Source organism: Mytilus galloprovincialis, chromosome 1, assembly GCF_965363235.1.
Source record: "Mytilus galloprovincialis chromosome 1, xbMytGall1.hap1.1, whole genome shotgun sequence".
Classification (NCBI taxonomy): domain Eukaryota; kingdom Metazoa; phylum Mollusca; class Bivalvia; order Mytilida; family Mytilidae; genus Mytilus; species Mytilus galloprovincialis.
Window position 1 is genome coordinate 131919921 of NC_134838.1, and position 27687 is coordinate 131947607.

Consider the following 27687-nt stretch of genomic DNA (forward strand, 5'->3'; position numbering starts at 1 on the left):
CTATTCAAAGTTGATAAGCAACATGACAGATGTAATTTGTGGTAGCTTTTTGGATATGTCGGACACTTAATATTTCCTACTATACAATAGTTAATATTTTAAATGAAAAAGAATAGAAATAAAAGCCAATCTAATGTGAACTCACAATTATTATGAAAAATATTCTTTACTGATTTAACCTGAATAAAATGAAGACGTAATCATCTGGTTTAACATGTTTCTACATTTATTCTTCCAGGTTACTAAGACCACTTCTGATGTGTATGAATTTATGAGAAAAACTTTGTTATCCACTCAAGGAACTACATGTGATGTTACTATTGTAACCAAAGATTCACTTCAGAAGTTAATTGAACTTGGTTTAGTTCTCCAGAAAAGGTCACTGTCTCAAGCAGATGAAGATTGTGATGATTTTCATTTGGATGTAACACCTCTGGGAAGAGCTACTTTCAAAGGTATATTATAAGATTATTTCTCTCTGTCTTATAAAGGAAAAAGCAAAAAATAATTGTAAAAATGCTATGAAGTCTATTAATATTATTGCTGTCTATTTTCATTCATCACCTTTAAAATGTTTATAAGACAATAACCGTTTCGTGTCTTTAAACATGTTAAAAAATATCAGCTGTATTTGTACGACACTGAGAAATAGGTGTAATGGGAGCTTTAGCGAGCTTTTACTCCTGTTTAGAGCAGAGTCGAGGCAGCAAATGTAAATCTAGCGTGCTGCAAAAGTAACTTTATCCTTCAACAATTTATTTCTCACTAACCTTTTAAAAAAATGTGTTGTTTGGTCTGAAAACGTAAAATTAGTAGTATTGAATAAATGCTTTGTTTATAAAAAGACTTTAAAAAAAAGGGAAAAAGATACCAGAGGAACAGTCAAACTCATAAATTGAAAATAAACAGACGCCAAAACTTTGTCAATACTTTCAAAATAGTCTGTAAATATATGTTAGTAAGTAAACTATTATTATTGTAACATGCATATGTGTAAATAGATACAGATTATAAACATATAATATATGTTATATATGAATACACCTGGCCCAATAGATGTGTAAGTCACCTCAAATGATATTAAATAATTATATAACACTTATTATAAGTTCCTGAAAATAACAAATTATTCATAAAATTATCTTTATGTATGTATATATTTTTCTTGCAGGCTCTGTAGATATTGACAATGCCTCACAACTTTATAATGATTTGAAGAAAGGCGAGGAGTCCCTGGTACTGGCTACCTATATACACCTCTTGTTTCTTGTCACTCCATATGATATGGTAGATATGGTCAAACCATCATGGATTATTTATTTCCAGCAGGTATATAATATATGAATTATACAGAAATTAGTGGTGTATTTGCTTCATAGTTTGAATGTTCAGGGGTAAACTTATGTTGGTTGGGTATATCAGCAACTCAATTTGGAACTTTTATATTAAAAAAGGTTGTCAGGGGCAGAGGGATGTGCCATTGTAACAGGACTATGCTGGTATATTATTTTAAGTGTACACCATTTTGTATCCACAACTCTTCTATAACCACTTATTGAAATTTATTGAAATTGATAATTTAATGATCTTAGAATATTTATGTGTACTATCTTTTTGTATGCCCCACCTATGATAGTAATGGGGTATTATGTTTTCTGATCTGTCTGTTCGTCTGTCTGTCCTGCTTCAGGTTAAAGTTTTTGGTCAAGGTAGTTCTTGATGAAGTTGAAGTCCAATCAACTTTAAACTTAGTACACATGTTCCCCATGATATGATCTTTCTAATTTTAATGCCATATTATAGTTTTGACCCCAATTTCTTGGTCCACTGAACATAGAAAATGATTGAACAAAGTTCATGTTAAATAGGTACTATTTTTCAGTGATAAAATTTCCCTAAGTTCTGTTATGATTAATTTTAATGATTATTATTTTAAATTACGAGTTTTGATTTATATATATTATTGGTGATATCAGATCAAGCAGTAGTGAGTTGTACTGTTTGTTTAAGCCTCACCATACAGTAATTATGTATTTTGTTTTCATGTCCATAAGCAATACAAGTTGCTTGTGTTGATTTTAAACAAAATAGACACAATACTATAGGATAGACCTCTTTACCCTAAACTGTGCTCAAGAAGAATTGTAACTTTATACATCATTCATTTAAATACCTGACATCTCCTCACCTAACAAAGTTTTGCAATTTACTGTATTTGTTAGTGAGAAGTTTGTTTGTAAGAGAAACAATTTTACTGAACATATTCTGTTGAAATTTAGCTACCAGAATCTATCCAATATATTTAAAAGCCCAAATAGCAGCTTTTGTCCCCTGAGAGTTCACAGTTTTACAATAGGGATTTGACTCTGATATTTGAATTTTCATGAAAATACAGAACAGATGAAATAAAACCTTTTTTTAAAAAAAAAATTAAGCATTACTTTAGCTTCATGTTAGCTGTCAGGATTATACAAGTTACTTTCTAAATATTTTCTTATTTTTAGCTGTCAGCTTTAGATACCATAGAATTGAAAGCAGCATCATTAATAGGTGTGCCTGAGAGTTACATAGCCATGAGAGCTTCTGGACAATGTTCTAGACAGGTAAGATAGGAAATCTATGCAGTCTAAGGAAAATATTTTCATGCCCCATTTATGGGCATTATGTTTTCTGGTCTGTCTGTCATTCCATCTGTCTTTTTGTCTGTTCATCCCTTTGTCCGTCCGTCTGTTCCACTTCAGGTTAAAGTTTTTGGTCAAGGTAGTGTTTGATGAAGCTGAAGTCCAATCAACTTGAAACTTAGTACACATGTTCCTTATGATATGATTTTATTAATTTTAATGCCAAATTAGAAATTTTCCCCCATTTTCACGGTCCACTGAACATAGAGAATGATAGTGTGGATGGGGCATCAATGTACTGGGGCCACATTCTTGTTGTGGATGTTTTTTAAATGTTATCAAAATATTTGAATACTTTATTCTCAATCCACTAATTTAAAATCCTCTTTTAAAGGGAAAATAAGCTTTAAATGCTTATTCGTTGGTTTTCAAATATGTATTTGTACAATAGTTTACTGATATCAGGGATTCATAAAACATGTTTCATAAGCACTTATGGTTTTTAAAAGACATGACTGTATTAGTTAGCATGGTTTTAGGATTGAAAGTATTATCATGAATAATTACTCTCACTTATTAAAATGTGAATATTGAAATATTGCTTATAGCTTTAATTTAGTAAAAGAGCTGAAGCATTGTTTTCTCTGAATTGCAAAGTGTTGTTAAAATATACGCTCAAAGCTTTAATGATAGATTTCATTAATTTTGATAAAATCTTAACAAAACCAGATTAGTCTACTCAGTTTCATTAATTTATAAGTCTATTCTTGAGGTGATAATACAGACTTATTATCAAATGTTTATTTTAATATTTCAGAAAGTAAATGATTTTGTATTAAATCGCTTCTACCTCACCCTGATGTTGTATGAGTTATGGAAACAGAAAAGTTTATGGGAAGTAGCCGACAAGTTTCAGCAGCCAAGAGGATTCATACAGAATCTGTTGTCTAGTGCAGCAGGTTTTGCATCCTGTGTTTATCATTTTTGTCAGGTAACAGTCATACATGTGATAGACTGAAACTCAGATCAGATGATTGGGAAAGTTTGGTCAAGTCTTTAAAAAATCTGGTCAAGATTGTTCAAGTTTTTGAAAGATATCTTTTCAGTAATTTGAAACATAATTTCGTGTGCTATTTCATGAACCTATACACCATCAGGAAGTTTTCTGCAGTAGACGAGTCCTATCATCATTAAATTAAAACTATCCTTCAGCTGTCAAAACAAATCAGAAATTGTGCTTTATATGAAATTCTTTATAATCAGATAAATGTATTGACTTTCATTTTCAATCATTAATTTGGTAAAAATAAAACAGGAGAGGGCAAATAATAAATTATGCTGAAACCCAAGGAAAAGAAATTTATTAACAATAACAGTTTTACTCTTTAAGGCAATGAAAGGATACAATTGAGAATGGAAATGGGGAATGTGTCATAGAGCCAACAACCCGACTAAAGAGCAGTCTTTTGTACTATGTAAAAAAGTAATTTATATTGAAACAAACACATGTATTTTATAGGAATTAGAAGAGTTTTGGGCATACCAAGATTTGCTAGGAAATTTTGTAAAAAGACTGTCATATTGTGTCACGACAGAATTAATTCCCTTGATGGAAATTCCAGGTGTCAAACTGGTAAGTTCTTGCTTATATATTGTTTTTAGAGAGAGGAATAGATGTTTGATTCTGAAAAAGTTTGAACTGGTTGAATACATAAGATTGATTTGCAATCTGAAATACAATTTTGTCTATGTGATGGAACTCCAATGGTTAAATAGTATGATTGATTAAAACATTTTTTGTTTAATAGGATGATGCCGCTAAGCACCATATGGTTATATCACATTAATAGATATAATGGCAGTAAGATGTGTAAAATATAAACATATTATTTCAATTTATATGTTGTGAACTACTTTTTAAGAACATTGTTTCGAATGATTCAATATAAGATGATATATTAATGAAACTTTTGTAGGGAAGAGCCAAACAGCTTCATTCCAGTGGATATAAAACATTAACCCATGTGGCACATGCTGACCCAGTGGACATTGTTAAAAATATTAAACAGATATCTAAGAAGGCTGCTATACAGATTGTCACTTCTGCAAAGGTAAATGGTGCTGGAGAAAAACTCCATATAGAGTTGAGCTACAAGTTTTAATACATTGAAATCTAAGCTTATGTAATGAATTAACTTTAGATGAACATTTTGAAGAGAAGTGGTTTTTGTAGAAAATAATGCCTGACACTTTTTAAAAACAGTTCAAAGATCTTAAAGTGTTCGTTTGAATCTTTCCGTTCTTGTTAATCACATTAACCTCATGTTTTATACACATACCCATATACCGGTAAATGAATATTTTTTATTTGGCTATTTCATGGTCCCATGTAAAATATAATAAAACAATGATAATTTATTACACATTGCTTTCTTGCAGTATGAAATCAACATCACATTTCTAACTTTTCTACCTTATTTGTAGACAAATAACTGAGATGTCATCTCATGTATTTATATCTCATGTGAAATGTAATATGATATATTCCCGAATCACTTCATACTACTGCGTTGAACTAGACATAAACAATAATTTTGATTCCCAAACCAGAAGTGACATTCTTCTTGGTTCACAGTGTTAATTTGTACTTTTAAATATATAGTGGTCATTGTACATGTATTAGTAAATTATGTGTGCCACGTACAATGAAATCAAATTTTATTTTAACCAGATTTTCACATTTTGTTTTAGGTTCTTTTAAATGAAAAAGCAGAAGCATTGAGGGAAGAAGTTGAAGAACTTATAAATGTACCTGAAGGAAGTGTTTCCATGATAATGATTAGTTCTCAGGAATCTGACATTCTACCTCCTACCCCTGATGGTGCAAACTTTTCACAGGAATCAGTTACATGACATAACAGTGATTAAATGAAAAACTGTGCCATTTTAATTGGAGAAAAGAACTTTTTCTATATATATAAATGTGTTCATAAATATTGTGAAGTTTAAAGTGCAATCAGAAGTTGATAAATGTTTATATTAAAATTTTAATTTAACATCTATAAAGTTTTTTATATTGGTTGCCTTCTGTCAAGTGTTATTACTTGATAATTCTGTATTTGCTCAGTTAAGATGCTGGCTCATAATTCTATTTGTCCTGTTATTTTTTTAATTTATCTTTAGGTTAAATAGGATAGATCAATACAAAAAAAAACTTTTTATGTCCCCACAACTGAAAATTGGAGGGTCATATTGTTTTATCCTTGTCCATCCATCCATTCTTCTGTCCTTCCTTCCTTCTCTCTCTCTGTCAGTCCATCCCATTATAGTATGAAGCTTCTCCATACAACTCCTCCTACAGTTTGAATACTAGGATGTTTTCAGTTTGCTCACGGTTTGTACATATATTGAAGGTGGGCATGTATTTAGAGTTTAGATTTAGATTTATATTTGTTCTTTTGGGAGATAATTGAGCTTTGTCAGTTTTTGAGTACCTGGTAAATACTTGCATAAGGGGTGCTTAGTGTGTCTAGATAACCACCTCCTGAAAGGAATCATAGACTAAGTGCTCCTATGCTCATCTATGTGTATTTTAAAATAATACATCTGCTGGGGCATCATTTGTGTCAGTCATACATTGATTTTGTTATGATATAGTTACATCAGAGTGGATCACATAATCTAGTTGAAACTTTTCTAGAAGGGTAAGTATTATGTGCTCCATTTGTTAATGCCATTTTTAGAACAAATCTGGTAAAATTTTAAAATTAAGGCGAAGCTATGTCATATTTCAATTTTGGTAACATTTGTCTTCATGCCTTTTGTGTTTCTTTTTTGCATATGACCTACATATGATCTGTACTTATACATCCCGTCATTGTGTTATTGTGCTGTGGTTAAATTGTTGTTTTTTTTATATATATTTTAATTTTTAAAGTGATTAAGATAATGACACAAGGTTGACTGCAGTACCCCTATTTTTTACATTTTTACATATTATGGCTGTTTGTTTTGTTCACACATCATTGTAAATATAATGGGATTTTATGCGACTGTCATACAAGTGAGTTGTTGAGCTAGCTATAAAACCAGTTTTTTTCTACCATTTTCTACATAAGAAAATGCCTGTACCATGTCAGGAATATGACAGTTGTGGTCAATTCGTTTGATGTGTTTAATCATTCGATTTTGCCATTTGATTAGGGACTTGCCATTTTAAAATTTCCTCAGAGTTCAATACTCTGGTGATTTTACTTTTTACTGCAAACTGAATAAACCACTGACTAACTGGATTACTACATTTCTAAGGAAACATATTTCAGATATGACAATTTGCAATTAAAATTACTAGAAGAAGAAATTTAAGTTACTGTTGTATGCAGTTGACGACTGTTAAAACAAATGCTTAAGGGCGAGTTGGATATGCGAAGACAAGATATTTTACCTGAATTTATCGAAGCTGTGTGCTCATTCATTCAGAGGAGCATAAGAGAAAAGATAAGATGAACAACAAACACAGGTTTCTAAACCATTCAATTTTTTTATAATGGTGTTGAATTGACTTATTTATTCACTGTAGCTATTTTAATTAAAAGTTAAAAGATATTGATTTAGCGGTCCATGCATATCTTTACATGTATTTTTGGCAACAATCAAATTATTTACATGTGTTCATCTAACCAATATGCTTGGGGAACAAAATAGTCATTTCAACAAATAGGCAATAACAAATGAAAGACTGAACAGCACAAACATCAACAATTATCTTACCTACTATATATTTCTAGGAATATGATTGGTTAAAAGCGTCCGCCTGGAGACTGAGTATATTTCATATTAGGTTAGTAGGGAGGCGGGGCTTATTTCATACACGGTTAGTAGTGGTGAAGATGATTTTGATAATACCATTTTAACTCCAAATTTTCTTTCCCTACCAACACCAAAGAAAAGTTTCACACTAAAATTGCATTCTACAAATCTAGATTCGTCGCTTACTAAAAGCTCAAAAAAAAAGTTTGCAAAAATGGAAAACTTGCCAACTGATCAGTATTTTTGGTTTATTCCCAATACCCCGCAAAGGATTTTTTATCGGAATTTTATTAGTCACATATGACCTTTTGCACCATCTTCGTGATTTTGACGGAGAGTAGTAGCAGTGTTTCACTTCCATTCAAACGTTTCAGCTTTCACGAGATTTAATATCCTGCTTGAAAGATCAAAAGAATCCTGGAACGCCATCGAATTTTTCTTTGATGAATGACCATGATAGAGGGTCAATTTTTGAACACCCTTAAATTAGGAAAATCTCAACAGCTTGAAGATTTCCAAAGTAAAATGATCGAAGCGAAAACCCTTTTACACAAACCTGATCATGAGATTTTATCTCGATTCATTGAGGGCCTACTGTAGAAAAATTGTATTTTTCGTACGAGCTGGCCAGCCATATTTAATTTTAATAACCCGAGCGAGTAGTAACCCGGATTTATCATATGGCAATATAGACTTCAACAATAACCAAACCAGATACCAAGAGGTCTTCTTCTGATAATAAAAAGAATAAATCAACTGAATTTAAATTTATTTATTTAGCAATCAGATAGCCTGAAAATGTGCTGTAATGATTGGGGTCACTATAAAATATGTTACTGGAATATTGGCTTTTGCTATAAGACTTTACAACTACTTGATCCTCTTTCTTTAAATCCAATACCATGCTGAGTGACCCTGTTTGGTAAGTGGAAGACGTTGTGTACATACTGGCAATTTTAATAGTATTGTGCCAAAGACTCGCAATCAAGGTTTTTCCATTTTGACTCATAATCACTGATGAAAATTGATAAACTCCAGCAAGAGGTGCAGTGAAAATACCTGTGCTGGGGCTGTAGCCATTTTGTATGTTTGTAAAGACTTTGTCGAACTTGACAACCTTATTTGTGGAGAGTGATATTTGCTTAGTTAAAACAGCTGAAAAGGCAGGAATCGTCTTCCTGTTTAACAGTTCGCAGGTTTTATCTACAAAAATAATGCATATTATTGCTAAATGTTAATAAGATCTCGGACAAAATCATAAAATAAAAGTACCAAAAAGTAAATACAAAAATCTGTGAAGGCTTCTTTGATTTTTTTCTAATAGTTCTAGTTGGCATTCACTTTACCATCAGGTTTCAGTTGCACTTCGGTGTGTCTGCTGTTTCGTTGTTTTTCTCCTATAGTTGATGTGTTCCCCTTGGTTTCAGTTTGTAACCGGTATTTGGTTTCTCTCAATCGATTCATGACTTTCTAACAGCTGTATACTACTGTTGCCTTTATTTGATATTGTTTTACATTGTTTTAACGTTTGATTTTATTGTGAGGAATGGTTTCGGGTTGCTCCAAAAGTTATTTGTTAAGTGGAATACGACTGATTAAAATTATATCAAACTTGCCATTCTATAGTTGGAGATATTATGGAAATAATTGTACAAATCGTTATAATGATGCTTTGAACTAATTTTCAGGCATGTATCATCATTTGCACAATTCCCTCGATTTTGCTTGCTAATATCTTCCACTATTAGATTTAAGTTAATAAATTATCATAATTCTGGTCATTTAAACAAAGTTGCAGTTACCACTAAAAGACGAAATAGGTTTTATATGTCAGTTATATTGTTTAACATTAAAGTTAAATATAAATATAGTAAGATGTGGTGTGAGTGCCAATGAGACAACTCGCCATCCAAATAACAATTTATAAAAGTAAACCATTATAGGTCAATGCACGGCCTTCAACACGGAACCTTGGCTCACACTGAACAACAAGCTATAAAGGGCCCCAAAGTTACAAGTGTCAAACCATTCAAATATGCATGTTTAGATAATAATAGACTTACGAAAATATTTATTAAACGCTATTTTTATAAACACTCTTAAAAGCTGCATATTCAAACATTGAATAAGGGTCTATAAACTTTGACAGAAAAAGATTAGATTAAAAGTATACATCACTTTTTATGTGATACGGGCCTCAATGAACTCAATTTTGTTTTAATTCATAATTGAGGGTTGAAAAAGAATATCGGTTTTTGTCAGTCGTAGTAAATAAACATATCGAGGAGGGATGAGGATATACAATGATGCTAATGCCCGACAATCCGCAAGTTTTTGAAAAATACATGTCGAGTTTGATTTTCATGTTTATATAACATTTTTTTTTTCATCTTGTATATCTTAAAACATGAATTCATTTCCATGTGTTAACTAAAGCATTATTTTACATTTTTTTTTACCTTATAAGAATTTAACTATAAGAAGGATGTAGGGTAGCTTTTCGGTGCTTACATTCAGGTCGTTTTGACTCCGGTGAGAACCTTATTCTTTTGCAATCCACCTCATATTTTAATATAATGTACATTGCTACTGTTTATGAAACTATTTTAAATACTATTACTTAAAACTTACCTGAATCTTTCTTTAAAAACATTTCAATTAGATCCTTCAGAAGGGAACTCTCTGAAATAATATGTAAGAAAGAAAGTAAATATCTATTATAGTGGCATGTCTAATAATAGTTTACCAAAATACAAATATATTACATAAACAATAGAATACCGCCGAACCATTGGGTCTATCAGTCACCTTCAAAATATTTAAACGTCTTTCGTATATTAAGGATTTCAAAACAAATAATGAAAATGATTTAGCTAAATCTAAAATGATAAATTCATAACGATGAACTAAAAGTTGAATAAAAATGAAATAATTAAAAGAATTAATCAATGTCCTGTTGAATAGATAATCATTTAATATTTATTATAAAGAAATGAACGTATTTAGATTGACTCTGAAGTAACCTTTTTGCATTTTGATATAACAAACAAATATACTTGTTACTGTCAACTACACGATCAAAATTAAAATGGCAATAAACTGTTTATTAAGCTTTTCATGTGTATAACCGTAGACATTTTAAACAATTTGTTATGTTGAAAACTAATTCAATTTACTCTTTGTTTTACTTTTTTAACCATAAAAAAAACAAATAAGCATTAGTATCAAACAATTGTTTAATTTTGACTGTCTAGATCTTGATATCAAATGTAAGACTTGTTGTAAAATGGCATGTAATATAAATTAGTGCCATACAATTATTTACCTAGTTTAACATCACAGGATCCCATTATCATCTCTCCATACATAACCAATGTAAGAACTGAGATGATATACATTATTGTTAGATTTGTAATATATTCCAAGGCAGTAATTCTTGATATATGAAATGATTCAATATCTTAGTAAACTGTTATATACAGAGCAAGGCTAGAGGAAACTTGATTTCTAAATGAAACGTGATGCAGTTAATGAGTTTGAGCATGCAACAGTTTTTGGAACCAAACCAATTAATGTGATTCCTGGAATATTCCTGAATATTTGCAGAGTAAGCCTGCATGTAGTTGTAATTGTAAATTGTAGCATATAAAGTAAATAAAATGACAAGAAAACTAGAGTAGAGATTTTGATTTGTTTGTAAAAACTAGCTTTGAACTTTTGTCATAATAGGCAAACGTTATAAGAAGAAAACCAACATATAAATCAAAACATGTATATAGAAAGACTAGATCGATAGTTCCAATACCGATCAAACTTTGCTACCGACTCTGTAGAAAATTTGACCAAAAAATTATAACATTTTAAACAGTGAGAATAATACACCTATGATTCACTTTTAGGATTAGTATTGATTACCCCATCAACTATCAAATATAGAAAAGAACCAATTAAACATATATCGATACACAATTTGTTTGTGAAGTGTCATTTGGAAGAACAGTATTTTTTCTGGGTGACTAAGTTGCCTCAAAATTATCACCTTGCTTTTGAAATTTCAAAATAACTCGTCTAAACATCAGCCCAACAGTGTCATTTCTGTTAATATATTGAATCGATATATGGATCTGGTGTACAAAAAAAAAGATATTGACACCTTATGATTGTGGCATAACATATTGGCCACAAGTTTATTGTTTTTCGTTTAGAATTAAATTTATATTAAGATCCATTTTGTTACATCTTGTGATCAATTTTATTTGGCAATCGGCAATGGCAGTCAGCAGGATTAAAGAACATCATTTGTTCGACCTGTTGGTCAAATGCATTTTGTTTAAATATACTTTTTCACTTTTTTGGTCTTTTGGAAAATGTTGTTTGTGAAGTTTTTAGACCGTTCTTCAACTAAATTTGTTTACATACACACGTATAAAAATTGCGGTTTTTATCCAACGCAATCATAGGTTTGAACGTCGTTTTCAATTTAGACTTGTATATAACATTGTTGGGTTGATGTTAAGACGCGTTGTATATACATAATGTACACAGCCATGTATCACCATCACTGCTGGTGATCCGATGGGTAAATCTGTTGTAGAGTTGTCACTGGCTCAGACGTACTTATAAATATAATTATTTTATGTGACTGTATCTTACCATAATTTGTAGGATCCTTTACTATAGATAATTTAGCTGATCTGTAAAAAATAACATCTTCATGCCTTATATATCATGTACTATAGTACGCCGCTAGCTTAAAACTGACGTGGAAAGGTAACACTCGGCCACCGAAAGCTTCATTTTTGAAGCCCAGGTAGTCGTGTAGTTTAGCGGGACGGCTACAGTGCAGGCGATTTGGTGTCACGATATCTCAGTAGCATGGGTTCGAATCCGGGGAGGGAAGAACCAAACATTTGAAACAGCAAATTTACAGATCTAACATTGCTGGGTTGATGTTTAGACAAGTTGTATATATATATATATATATTGAATGTTCCTGTCTTATTTATATTTGAAAAAGAAATTCAGTGATAGAAATGCTAAAATTTGTTGATAATCTGGGTTTTTTTTTTGCGTCAGAACCTTGGTGTTAAAACAGTGGCTGAGAGTGGCTGATAGTGGTCTAAGAAGTTCATCTACTGCGACTGCTATCCTGTTTACATTGACATGGTGAGTTCGAACCTTGCGTGTTGCAGGTGTGTTCTACTCATATCATAATTGAATAGAAATGACGAGTTTCCTCCTGCAGGTCGTTGGTTATCTCTAGCTACTCCAACTTTCTCCATCAATAAACGTTAGCTGCTGCAATATAGCCAAGAGGATTGAACGTTACGTAAAACACCAACAGTCAACCAATTGAATGAATATTGCTTATTGTCATGTTAACATAATATTGCATTTTATCAAAATTATCGAAAAAATGAGTAACTGCATTTTAAATCCGCTATAAAAAATAAGTATGATTCCTAACCACATATAGCATTCTGGTCGATTTTCAGAATGGATACGTTTGGACGTTTATGTGTATTTACATTGTTTGTACAACTCTCCTTACTAATGCCATATTTTGGAATTTCCGTGACCTAAATGGTTTGCGAAAATTAATATTTTTATATATAGTATAGTAATTAAATACGTTAAGGTGAATTAAATATAAGGGTTTAAATGTCTTTGGTGCGTTAAACTATTAAAAGATATGTATAAAGAAATTGTATATATACGCAGCACAAATAGACTACATTTAAAATCAAGGTGACTGGTCTATCAACTCGTACCTTTGCCAACTCGTACCAATTTTTACAAATTGTTATTTTTAGCAACTCGCACACAATTTTCAGAAATTGTTCATATGCAATACAGTATACATTACGATCATTGCAACCTACTTAATATTTTTTTCTTTCTGTAAACCTTGTACTATGTAATTTTTTTTCTGTTTTCAATGAATTAATTCGTATTAGAAACAGTACACAGTTTGAATTAATATGCGATTGATTGTTGTTGCTTAATGTCCAGATGCAAATTGTTCATGCATGTTCAGAACGATCATAAACCTTTGATTTATATGTTATAACAAATCTGGTTTGAGATATGAGAGAGCTTAAAAGATCGGAAGGAATTACGGACGACTTTATTTTCGAACTAGTCTTGTTGGTATTAATATTTGATAATTTTTTTTATAAAATTCCTGTAGGTGAAGCTGAAAGCGCTTATAATGCAATTTTTCACATAAACTTATATTTCCATTTCAAAGGCAAAACTCTTGTAAAAATAGTTATCGGCACTGATTTTCAATCTTGTCCGAGGCACTTCTGATTTAAACATCTGATTGAAATTTCAAAAACATATAGTTAGTATTGTGTTACATGAGAGCGGACGGACAAACGGACGCAAAGAACAGACACCAAGATGTGATGTGGGTAAGGAATTAAAAGAATTGATCAATTTTACTTATCTAAATATTATTGACAGGTCATTTTCTGTCTTGTCGAATCTATTTTTCAAGTATTTTTAATGTTTAGAGTATTAACGGCTTTAAATATACCATCATTCTGACTAACATCATCAAAACTTTGTATTTATTCATACGAATTTGATCCCAAGCAGCACCAAGAATCAATAAATCATCGGAGAAAGTCACAATTCAACAGATGTAGATACTTATCATGTCAAAACTTTGTAATGGCTGACTGTCCATGTGGAATACTTGATAGGAAACATTTATACCAAATTAAGTTACAAAGTTTTCTATGAATGTTGAAAGTGTAACTTTCACAACAAAATGTTCAAATGAAGAACGAACTCGTATTGGGATTTAAAGGTCAAAGACATTTTTGTAGTCTGTTTCCGTTGTAAGAACATTCATAATACACTAATATGTCAATGTTGACTAACTATTAATAGTCACTGGCAGATACTACAACGGGCTTAGAAATGTGAGGCAACCATTATCAATTAGTTAGCTAAAATTAAGCTTTCAATCGGAATAATTATTGGGGAAAATTAACCGCTTCATATTTTCTTTACACGACAAAATCATCGGAAATCATTAAATTTTCCCTAACATTTCACCGATATTATATTTGATTCTACTTATTTTGGTTGCTCTTACTTAACAGAGTACCAGGATGTCCTACCCCAGAAAAGGTAATCTGTCGTAAAACGATCCGGAATAAAAAGTTATAAGTAAATAGTCTATTACGATCTGTTCTTAGAATAACCCGTGTAGTTAGTTGAGAAAAGAAAAAAAAAAGGTTATACAAGCACAAAATTATTGATTTTGAAATTTTATAAAATCTCCATATTTTTCATACTTTTTTCATGTTTAATGCAAACATATGAATTTTAGAACTTTACCAATGTATTACAAGAAATGTTTAAATGTAGAAACAAGAATTGATCGACCCTTCAATCAAATAACAAGTCATAAAAACAAATATTACTGCTACACGATAATTTGTGTTGGTTTGGGGTGAGGATAAAATGTACTCTTATGTTTTATAATGAAACGCATACCTATATCGATTAACTTTATACATATTTATCATATATTTAGTACAAAATACAGCAATTTTGTATATCTAATAAAGGTGCTTTTTTCCGGTCTGTATCACCTACCCTGTATCGCATACCCTGTATCGCATAGCTAAACCCGTATCGCATACCCCGTATCGCATAGCAAAATCCGTATCGCATACCTGGCGTGACGTCATGATTAGAATGACGTCAACGTTTGACCTATGACGTCCAGTTGCCGCATTTTCAGGCTTACGGAAAAAATGATTTCTAATAAAAAAAAAAGTCCTATCATTTCAACTAAAATCGATTTTTTTCCCCAAATATTTATTACCCTGTAACTTGACGAGCGATTTTTATATAAAATAGTACAATAAAATGTAGAAATATCTGATGTTTTATTGTTTATTTGGTCATAATTCTCGTGAAGTTTGTTTCTGCACAAATGCATTTTTTTTACTATTTCAATTTGGTTTTAAAAAATATATGATAAACAGAATAATACATGGCAAAATCCGTATCACACACCGTATCACCCTCGACCAATATCATCCCTCGGGCCTAAAGGCCCTCGTGCTGATATTGGTATCTCGTGATGATACGGCATATGATACGGATTTTGCCATGTATTATTCTCTATATATCTACCCATTCAAAACGGAATGTGTTTTGCTACATGTAGTTGATTTGAAACTGTCGTTCTGTTTCTTTTGATAATTGAATATACACGAATATTGTAGATTAAACGCATTGGTTTTCCGTGCCCTAACAGTTCAAAACATACCCTTCTCAAGTGAGTTCAGTTTCAAAAGTTACGTAATTTGGTGCTGACTATTAGATATTAAACAATGGTTTTAGGTTTTGTTTAACACATTAACACAATCAAGGTTTTAGACTTTGTTACAGCCAATTATTATGTTTTATACAACAAGCTACCGAACAGCACTTAGTTTACAACTGAATTACATCTATCAATTATAACAAAGATTGGTTTCTTATTTTATTTTATAAATTGTTAGAGCCTGCATTACTCATTTGGCAAAACACGTCTTTTTTGTATTTATTTCAACTTTTGTTTTGTCAAATGTCTTATCGTTTGTAGTTGTAAATCTTAGTTTTTTCTGTTGTATTCGTGTGTTATGGTAATGTATATGTTAGCTGCTCAAAGGAAAATATCATCCTAAAGCTTAATTTTGATTGTGTCAGCCATAATGGCATTTTTATATCAAAGACATCCAAAGGGCAACAATAACCATTATGTTTACATCTAGAGGGCAACAATAGACATTGTGTTTACATAGGTTTATTATTTATAATTTTATTCAAATCTACTTTCAGCAAATTGCAGCTCCATCAAAGCTTATACATTATTTATGTTGCTTTGATAAAGTAGGGACCCATCGGTCGATTTTTTGTTGTTGTTGTTACAGATTATGATAGACGGTTGTAAGCTTTAAAATTGTTTAGGACATGATTTATTGTCTCGCCTCAGTGTAGTAGCGCGAAGGTGAGACAAAGAAGTGTTGTTATTATGCACTCGATAATATCTGCTTAGACATTATTAACGAAAACGTTCGGTTATCAGTCAAAAACGCAAGTCACATAGGTAGAAATGTCTGTGGCAATGCAACATAACGCCGAAATGCCCTCACGGTCATCCGCTGTAAAAACCGTCTGTCAGAGAAAGACAGACAACATTAAACTGCGGAAGTTATACGAATATAAACAGTCTTACAAAGAAAGACAGACAATTCGGATAACCCACGACGGTTCAAGAATATAAACAGTCTATTAAAGAAAGACAGGCAACAGATAACTTTCGAAGGTGTACAAATATAAACCATCTCAGTCAGAGAAAAACAGACAACAGGTAACTCACGAGGGTGCAAGAATATAAACCGTGAGTTAGAGAAAGACAGACACTAGATAACTCACGAGGCTGCACGAATATAAACTGTCAGTCAGAGAAGACCAGACAACAGATAACGCTCGAGGGTGCAGGAATATAAACCGCGAGTCAGAGAAAGACAGACTTTCGATAGTCTAAACCGTAAGTCAGAGAATGATAGACACCAGATAACTCATGAGGGTGCACGAATATAAACCGTCTGTTCAAGAAAGACAGGCAACAGATAACTTTCGAAGGTGTACAAATAAAACCGTCTCAGTCAAAGAAAAACAGGCACCAGATAACTTACGAGGGTGCACGAATACAAACCGTCTGTCAGAGAAAAACAGATACTTTACAATGAAATTATTCCTGATGGTTTCTACCAAGAACATTCCACAAAACTATACATTTTGTCGCTTTACAAACAATTTGTTCTTAATCAGACTCAAGGTTTCACAAACATATGATAGCTTTCTCAACTCCTGACGACTTTTTATGTACTTGGTAAATGGTCACTCAGGGGATTCTTTTCACCAATCTATGGAGTTTGCATGACGGATGCAAATGTTGATGACGACATATAAGGTTATACTACTTCTGTATTTGTATTTCTGAACACATTTCTGGAGTATGCTGTTTGTTTGAAAGATCAAGAAATAATCAAAAGTGAAGTAATTATAAGAACATGAGAAAAACATTTCAACGGCTTTCCTAAATAATGTAACGGGCCTACCTGCTCCTTATTTTGTAATCTGATAGTACATTCTGCCATGATAGATTTCAATTACAATATATCTGCCATAAAAGTTTAATTGAGAAATTAATAATTAATTATAAGTGTAATCAATCTCGGGCATTTTTTTTTGTCTTATCATAAATGAAAAACTATAATACATTAATACTGTGATGATTTTCCCGGTCGTGCTCTGGAGTCCGTTATAAATATCGATTTTGTAATAAACATTTAGAATCGATCAGTCTTCATTTTACAAGATACATGTATTTGTTTGCATATTTTGATATGATTTATTTTACTGATTTAAGAATATGTTTTCATTATGTGAAAATCAAGCACAATTCCTACTGTTAGGGGTTTAGTATCATTCCATCATAAAATTTTTATAAGAATAACATAGGTTTGAGGTTCAGATAGCAAGAATGATTTTTAACATCAAACTCGAAATTCAGAATCTGGTCCCCCTTATCTTATTTATAGTACACCGTCGTTCTAGAATATCACGTCTAATAAATCAATATCTTTAACTTATGACTGGCCCTACAGCGATTGTGACTAGTATGAGTATGTGACCGATATGTTAATGAATTGAGAATATGATGAAATATCTTACAATTTTCTTGATACCAAAGAAAGATAACTCTAGTAGGACTTATTAACTGTCTATTATTTTCATACAATATTTCGGCCATCTTGAACTCATTGCTTAACAGTTATCGGTTCTGATTGGTTGTCTGGTGATGTGTCTAAGGTTTATCCGCATTGGCTTGAAGTACTATACACTTGAGAACATGTTTGTGAAGGTATCAATAGTATATAGAAGATAAGAAATTAAAAAAAAACCAGTATGGTTATTCCAGACCCAATCATCAATTAGCGCTTCATGTTGACGTAATTAATGATATTGTGAAGCACTCCATACCTTGTGTGGAAAGATTAAACTGATCCAGTATTAACAGTTCACTTTTGATTGGTTTATTGTAACAACATTTGTCATTTCTAGCAGTCTAAGAAAAGCATGACTTTGTAGAATGTCAAACTATTGGACATTCAAAAGAATGTAGAACCTCAGCAGCATAAATGTTGATAATTGCATAGAAAAACATGTTATGCTTGTTGTCGAACTGGCGATATTTATTTCGCGACAACAAGACATAACAGTCCTAGATTCCGGCGACGACAGCGTCAGCATTTAGGCTCAGTCTGGTGTTAAATTTTGGACATCAATAACTTTGTCTAACATCAAACATACATGGAATTTTATGAAATGGGGACAGAAGCTTCTGAATGACCACAATATAGTATCCAGGGAAAAATTTAGAAAATAAATGTACTTCCTTTTTTACAGTTGACTTCCTATTTTGTTTCAGTCATTATTAACTTTGTCAAACTTAATGGAATTTATAAAATTTAAACAGAAGCTTGGTTATTACCAAAAGATCGTATCCAGCAGAGTTTTGCAAAAAAAAATGTTTTCATTTTCCCGTATTTTACTGATAAATGGATTGTTTTCAGTTTACACTAGTCTTATGCTCAGTCTGAAGTTAAAGTTTTTAAGTCATCAATATCTTGGTCAGTTTCACGGAAATTTATGAATTGGTCAAAGTTTCACGGAAATTTATGAAATTATGACAGAAGCTTGTTTCTGATAAAAGTATCTAGGGCCAAATTTTTGAGACATTTTTCTACTTTTTCCGAATTTTACTGATAAATGCACTTAGTTTATGTTTAACAGTTAGCATGAAGATATAGTGTGGTTAAAGATCTTGCACAGGAATTTCTCTGTCAAACCTTCATAGAATTATATGAAACGTTGGCAGTCGCTTTTAAACGATTAAGAGATAATGTCGGAAAACAAACTTTGAAAAAAATTCTTATTTTTCATTTGTAGTATTGTTTTTGATTGATGGATTTCATTTTTTACAAGTTACATTCAAAGACATTCTGGGATAATAAAAAAAAGATACATGGTCATTTTGTTAACCTTCATGGATTGTTCTATCTCCAAGACCCAAAAAAAGCATCCTATCAAAAAGTTGACTATTTTTTTTGATTCAGTATTTTATGGATAAATGCAATCACTTTTGAAATCAACATTACAATTACACTGATAGCGGCAATCACAGGCGAGACACAGGTTTCCGTGGAACCCCTTATAATTTGGTTAAATAAAGAACAGAGTTTGAATGTCCCCTGTACTGCACATATTTTATATGTCCAATGCCATTAACTAAGATAACCTTTTACTTTTTTGTTGTTCTTTAAAATTTTCTCTAAATGTCTAAAAATCTTTTATCATATATATAAATACATTTAATTCTATTGTGAACCTTATCAGTTCTATTTTGTTAGTTTCTCCAAATTAATTTTTGGGTACTCATAATGTATATTGAAACGCCTCTTAAACAGCTTATTATTATCTTTTTTTTTTAACATTCTTTAACTTTTACATTAAAGACTTTCACATAAAATCAACTGCCAGTAAAGCAGGAAAGACATTTCAGCGTGTGTACTTTTGTTGAGGTACTGGTTATCCTTTCTACGTATAGCTAATAACAACTCCAAGATAGTTAATTTAATTATGCATGTTATGTATACATAATAAAAAGGAACTTAAAGATACACTATTTATCTGTCATATGTAGGTTTAATGTGCTTTGTAAACACCTGGCTCAACCTACAGCTTATACGAGCATACACGCATCTTAGTTATAATCATGCTTATATCATGCGGATGTCTTCGCCATACAATAATTTCTCTATATTGGATGCAGAAAACGATCTTGTCTCGAAAACTCAACATTCATCAACGAACCAAAAACAAATGAGGTCAAAGTTGGATGAACCTTATTATCGGTTTTACAAGGGAAACTCCACACACATTTAAGACAAAGGGACCATGGTTCGTCCCCTATTGTTAATTTTCCCCTTTCGAATAGTGATGTTCCTTTGGCCCTATCTTACGGTATTTATATTTCACAACTCGTTCGCTATGCCCGTGTCTGTTGAGACGTTTTTTGATTTTAGCTAACGTAGTCTATGTATAACGGGTAAATCATTAAGCCATGGATTTCATTACCAGAAATTACTTAAAACCTTGACTAAATCTCTCCCATAGACATAAAGATTTGGTTGTGAAATTTGGTTGTTCCTGTAAAAAAAACTTATCTCATATAATCTCCTTGTTAATACGGAGTAGCACATCCTCATTTTTACGGAAATGTTGTTGACGATGCCCGGAAATTTATAAACGAGTTGATCATTTAATTCAACTTATTTTCAAAGGATATCAATTCAACACTTTAATTTGATCATTGAGTATATTGTTTTTTTTGGTATCAATAATGATTTTATTATCAGTAAATTAAAAGCTAACTAAATATCATTGTTTTTATAGGATTAAACAATTTTTTTTCTAGAGGTTATTGACGTGTAAACCGGGGCGATTAACTCATAAACTGAATAAAAGTCCGAAGACTGTTTTCATGTTTGTGAGAAAGAACCCCGGTTTACACATCAATAACCTCTAGTAAAAAGGTTTTTAATCCTTATAATTCTTAAGCCAAATATTCGCGATTTTTTATTAACATTTGTTTGTGTAAAGGCTACTAGAATTACCATCACATGCACAACTGATAGGTCGTAACTAAGGAGTTGGCCGCCATATTGACTTTCTAAAATCCATCAATGTTCTATAAATGTTCTATAAATTTAACGGAAATCAAAATAGAATAACACCTACCTAAAAAACTTCATTTTAATGAGATATTTTTTTATTCGTGTTTTGCCATGACGTAAATTCGCCAAATCAATCATGAAATTTCGCGGAATTTTAATTAAATTTCATTTTAATACATTTCTCGGAGTTTTAGAGCATTTATTTTATTACTTCTTTTTGTAATATATGCATTAAAATAGACACAACTGTTATGCATTTGTTTTGTAATCTCAATTTTGTTGAAAATCCTAGTATCCCTGTAAGAATGTGTTTCGCGCATGAATAGATTACAAAAGTAGTTTCGGAAACATGATTTTACGAAGTGTAAACCAAGAGAAAAAATCTTATTATCCAATCCAATTCAAGCATTTAGAGATGCAAATCATATAAGAATTATATACACATACACATTCATGGATCTACAATCTGTATCTTGGCATTGCACAAGGTCATGTTTTTCTCTGACTGTTTATGACGTTTTTACACTAAATTGGATGTTGGATGTGTACTGATTGATAGTTTTGTCTAAGATGCATGCCTTTTTTATTAGTTGTTGGTGACTTTGGACTAGCTGTAAGTAACTGCGAGTACTCTCAGATCTGTACCTAGTGGTTTTTTGTTGGGGGTATACAAGTACCAGGCCACGTCCACTCTGTGTAGTATTTCTATGTGTATCCATCTCTTCAACTGATTTTTATAGTTCGTTCTTATGTTGTACTATTACTTCTATGTCCTAGGTTAGGGGAGGGTTCGGATCGCGCTTACATGTCTAACCCCGCCATTTTCTGTACTTATGTGCCTATCCCTAGCCAGGAGACTGTAATTCAGTGTTTGACGTATGTTAATTTGTTGCATATTTGTTTTTTGTTAATTTTTATGCTCCATTTATGGGCATTATGTTTTCTGGTATGTCCGTCCGTCCGTCCGTTCGTCCCTTTCAGGTTAAAGTTGTTGGTCGAGGTAGTTTTTGATGAAGTTAAAATCCAATCAACTTGAAACTTAGTACGCATGTTCCCTATGATATGATCTTTCTAATTTTCCGAATAAGAGATTTTACTCCATTTTCATGTGCTACTGAACATAGAAATGATAGTGCGGATGAGGCATCCGTGTACTGAGGAAACATTCTTGTTTGTACATAATTTAATTTTCTCGTTTGACTTGTTTTACATTTGTCTTTTCCGGGCCTTCTATACCTGACTATGCGGTAAGGGTTTTGTTCATTGTTGAAGGCCGTACGGTGACTTATTGTTGCAGGGTTCATACACCTTTTTTGTTCCATTTTTCAAGGACTTTTCCATGACTTTTCAAGGATGTTTTATGAAATTTCCATACCCAAAAAAACAGGAAACCAAAGGGTAAAATAAGAGATTATTTGACCTACACATCAGTGTGAAAGTATTTATTCAAGTAAATATTTTGATGCAGATTCTCCCATGTTTCAAATGTCAAATTCTTTCAGACAAAGGCTGCCTTTTGTCTTCACATCGCTACTCCCCTCACCAGCCATTTTTTGTACTCTGGGTTTTCCAACCATTTTAACTGAAAATGGCAGTTACCTGGCATTTTTCTCTTGTATCAACTGATCAATGACAAGCCATTTTTTTTTTAAATATACCGATAACTGGTATCTTATACTAATAATGTGATTGAATGAAGCAAACTGCAACAATTATGGGATTACAGGAAACCAGGTCGGTCATATATTTTCACTAAAAATTATGAAGAAACGAATTTTGAAATCCTCATTTTACATTTACCAAGACTGGTTATCAAACTGGGACCTTGTGTGTAGCTCTATTGAGGAAACAGTTACGACAAAAACTACGTAAAATGTTTATAGACACCTAATAAAGTTTACAGTTCAAGCAATAATAGCTTTCCAGGACTTTTCAAGGACTTATCATTAAAATATAGCTTTCCATGACTTTTAAAGGCCTTTTCCCCCCAAAATAAAAATCCATGACTTTTCCAGGATTCAAGGACCCGTACGAACCCTGTTGTTGATAATTTCTGTGTTATTTGGTCTTTTGTGGAGAGTTGTCTCATTAACAATCATACCACATCTTCGTTTTTTATAACATAAAACTAATTACTATAAATAATTATTATTTTTCGATACATATGCACACATATAAGGCTATACAAACTGTCAATACCTGTATCATGGCATTGCACAAGATCATGATTTTCTCTGACTGATAATGCCGTCTTTAACTAAATCCATTGCATGTTGGATGTGTACTGATTGGTTGATTGATTGATTGCTGTTTTAACGCCACTTTAAGCACTATTGTGTTATTTAGTTGCGGCTAGTTTTTATTGATGTATTTAAACTGGATGACAGTTTCAAATTACAACTGTAAATGTTGAAACAAAATAATCTATTATCAACAGATTGAGTACAAAGAATTAAATACACAATGGTGAATTTAACATTAAATTTAAAATCATTCTTAATGATTTGTAACTTGCCTTTGACCCTATATGTTACAAGCATGATCATATCAATATAAATTATAACTCATTCCTATTCTGTTATATATCCTCAGATATCACAGTTAATTTCTTGGAATGTTCATTTATCAAACTAACTATATCACTGTGACCTTTTTCAGAAGCAATCTTTACAGGTGACCAACCATCATTGTTACATTTGTTATAATCTGCTCCTATGTCTAACAACATTCTTACTATTTCTGTATGTCCCTTACTACAAGCAATAGTTACAGGTGACACATCATCATTGTTACATTTGTTATAATCTGCTCCTATGTCTAACAACATCCTTACTACTTCTGTATGTCCCTTACTACAAGCAAACATTACAGGTGACCAACCGTTATTGTTACATTTGTTATAATCTGCTCCCATGTCTAACAACATCCTTACTATTTCTGTATGACCTTCACTACAAGCAATAGTTACAGGTGACACACCATCATTGTTACATTTCTTATAATCTGCTCCTATGTCTAACAATATCCTTACTATTTCTGTATGTCCCTTACTACAAGCACTCATTACAGGTGACACACCATTATTGTCACATTTGTTATAATCTGCTCCTATGTCTAACAACATCCTTACTATTTCTGTATGTCCCTTACTACAAGCAATAGTTACAGGTGACACACCATTATTGTTACATTTGTTATAATCTGCTCCTATGTCTAACAACATCCTTACAACTTCTGTATGTCCCTCACTACAAGCATTCTTTACAGGTGACCAACCTTCCTTGTCACATTTGTTATAATCTGCTCCTATGTCTAACAACATCCTTACTACTTCTGTATGTCCCTCACTACAAGCATTCTTTACAGGTGACAAACCTTCCTTGTCACATTTGTTATAATCTGCTCCTATGTCTAACAACATCCTTACTACTTCTGTATGTCCCTTACTACAAGCAATAGTTACAGGTGACACACCTTCATTGTTACATTTGTTATAATCTGCTCCTATGTCTAACAACATCCTTACTACTTCTGTATGTCCCTTACTACAAGCAATCTTTACAGGTGACCAACCATCATTGTCACATTTATTATAATTTGCTCCTATGTCTAACAACATCCTTACTACTTCTGTATGTCCCTCACTACAAGCAAACATTACAGGTGACACAACTTCATTGTTACATTTATTATAATCTGCTCCCATGTCTAACAACATCCTTACTACTTCTGTATGTCCCTCACTACAAGCAAGCATTACAGGTGACCAAACTTCATTGCTACATTTATTATAATCTGCTCCTATGTCTAACAACATTCTTACTACTTCTGTATGTCCCTTTCTACAAGCTATCTTTACAGGTGACCAACCATCATTGTCACATTTATTATAATCTGCTCCTATGTCTAACAACATCCTTACTATTTCTGTATGTCCCTTACTACAAGCAAACATTACAGGTGACACACCTTCATTGTTACATTTATTATAATCTGCTCCTATGTCTAACACCATCCTTACTATTTCTGTATGTCCCTTACTACAAGCACTCATTACAGGTGACCAAACATTATTGTTACATTTATTATAATCTGCTCCTATGTCTAACAACATCCTTACTACTTCTGTATGTCCCTTACTACAAGCAAACATTACAGGTGACACACCTTCATTGTTACATTTATTATAATCTGCTCCTATGTCTAACAACATCCTTACTATTTCTGTATGTCCCTTACTACAAGCACTCATTACAGGTGACACACCATTATTGTCACATTTGTTATAATCTGCTCCTATGTCTAACAACATCCTTACTATTTCTGTATGTCCCCTACTACAAGCAATAGTTACAGGTGACACACCATTATTGTTACATTTGTTATAATCTGCTCCTATGTCTAACAACATCCTTACTACTTCTGTATGTCCCTTACTACAAGCAATAGGTACAGGTGACACACCTTCATTGTTACATTCATTATAATCTGCTCCTATGTCTAACAACATCCTTACTACTTCTGTATGTCCCTCAGTACAAGCAAACATTACAGGTGACCAACCATTATTGTTACATTTATTATAATCTGCTCCTATGTCTAACAACATCCTTACTATTTCTGTATGTCCCTTACTACAAGCAAACATTACAGGTGACCAACCATTATTGTCACATTTATTATAATCTTCTCCTATGTCTAACAACATCCTTACTACTTCTGTATGTCCCTCACTACAAGCACTCATTACAGGTGACCAACCATTATTGTTACATTTATTATAATCTGCTCCTATGTCTAACAACATCCTTACTATTTCTGTATGTCCCTTACTACAAGCAAACATTACAGGTGACCAACCATTATTGTCACATTTGTTATAATCTGCTCCTATGTCCAACAACATCCTTACTATTTCTGTCAAACCTGTATGTGATGCTGTGTGCAATGGGGTTATTTCAATATTTGTACACTGATTAACATCAACACCGTGATTAACACACCAATGAATCAAAGGAATATCACCTATGAAACATAACCATGATAACACTGACATATGTAGAGCAGTATTGCTACTATATACATCACAGGTATGTGCTAATTTTATCTGGTAAGATACATCAAGTTCATTCAAACAACTTAGAAATCTCTGTCTAAATTGAGGTATTTTCATATTTATGTTACAAAACACATTTGCGACTTGACCTTTTGACCAGTCACCAATTATTCTTTGTATGTACATTTCATGATATGTAGGAGGCACAAATGTTATAAACTTATCCACATTATCTTGTCTTTCCAGTAGAAATCTTTCCTTGATCAAACTACTATGTGCATTCTTTATCAAGCATTGACACATTTTATGTCCAAAGTAGTACACTAGAAAGTCAAATATTTTATCATGAATAGTTTTGTAAATGTTTTGTTCTTTTTTCAGAAAAGTATGTATAAATGAGTTCAGTTCATCCTGTAAAGTAAACCTTGATGTTCCTCTATCCAGTCTACATGCCTCACATGTGTTCTCAATGATGGTTCTTGTTTCTTCATTCACATCCTCTGTTAATATATCTTCCTTTAAATTGTTGTTAAACATGACACACAAAGCCAAAGCACAGTATTTGCTAGAAAATCCTTTTGTCTGTAGTTTGTCAATCTCTGCTTCATAAACTGTAAATGGGTTCTGGAAAAAATCTGTGATATTAAGTGCAGGATTTTCATGATATAATTTACATAAAAGTGGGAAACAATCATATAAATCATAATAATCTATAATCTCAGGAGCTTTAGTTTTCAGATATAACTCAGCTATGGACACCTTTTCAGCTTTTGTCAAGCACATGCTTTCTGATAACAGGTTACATACACATGATTTGAAAACTGATAAACATACAAATTTATCATCCTGATACACTTGTAATCGACATGCTACAATTATCTTGGCAAGCTTATTTGAAAGGATTTTTTTAATTCTCTCCATGACAGGTTCCCATACTTTCATGTCAGTCTGGTTTAAAGAATAGTTTCCACATAAGTCATCGATAACAAACAATGTTTTCTGTTTTGGGTTATAAAACTTGACAATGTCACCTGGATCTGTCACTAAAAGTACATCGTACCCTTCATCTGACATCTGTAAAGCTACATGTCGGAGTGTGGCTGTCTTCCCTACGCCAGAGCTAGCAGCGATAGTTACACAACTATTCTCCTTTATGCATTTCAGTACATGTCTGGTAGCTTCTGTTGTTATAAACATCTTATTATTGTCCTTCCACTCCACAAGGTTCTCATTAATTTGTGCTAAAAAATGAATAATAAAATATTATTCTGCAGTTCAAGTATTTGGTTATTGTCTGAATTTTGATTTTTCACCACAATTACGAGTTTACTAGTTTCAAATAATTTACCTAATTTTGAGCGTTTTATTGAAGTAAAGAGGCAGA

The 27687-nt window shown here is 32.2% G+C and overlaps 2 protein-coding genes across 2 annotated transcripts in view; one reads left to right on the plus strand and one right to left on the minus strand.

The window, feature by feature from the left end:
- Positions 1 to 237: 237 nt before the first annotated feature.
- On the plus strand, positions 238 to 5768 carry LOC143057857 (helicase POLQ-like). The gene is made up of 7 exons (XM_076231329.1): positions 238 to 455; positions 1172 to 1329; positions 2505 to 2603; positions 3439 to 3612; positions 4141 to 4254; positions 4598 to 4732; positions 5373 to 5768. The coding sequence occupies exons 1-7, from the start codon at positions 272 to 274 to the stop codon at positions 5532 to 5534; spliced, it is 1026 nt and encodes a 341-aa protein (XP_076087444.1). The 5' UTR covers positions 238 to 271; the 3' UTR covers positions 5535 to 5768.
- A 17615-nt stretch (positions 5769 to 23383) lies between these two features.
- LOC143060274 (uncharacterized) overlaps positions 23384 to 27687 on the minus strand; it is a 30361-nt gene continuing 26057 nt past the window's right edge. The window contains exon 5 of the mRNA XM_076233591.1: positions 23384 to 27544. Within this exon, the coding sequence (XP_076089706.1) occupies positions 23826 to 27544 (3719 nt within the window). The 3' untranslated portion in view covers positions 23384 to 23825. The remainder of the gene's footprint in view (positions 27545 to 27687) is intronic.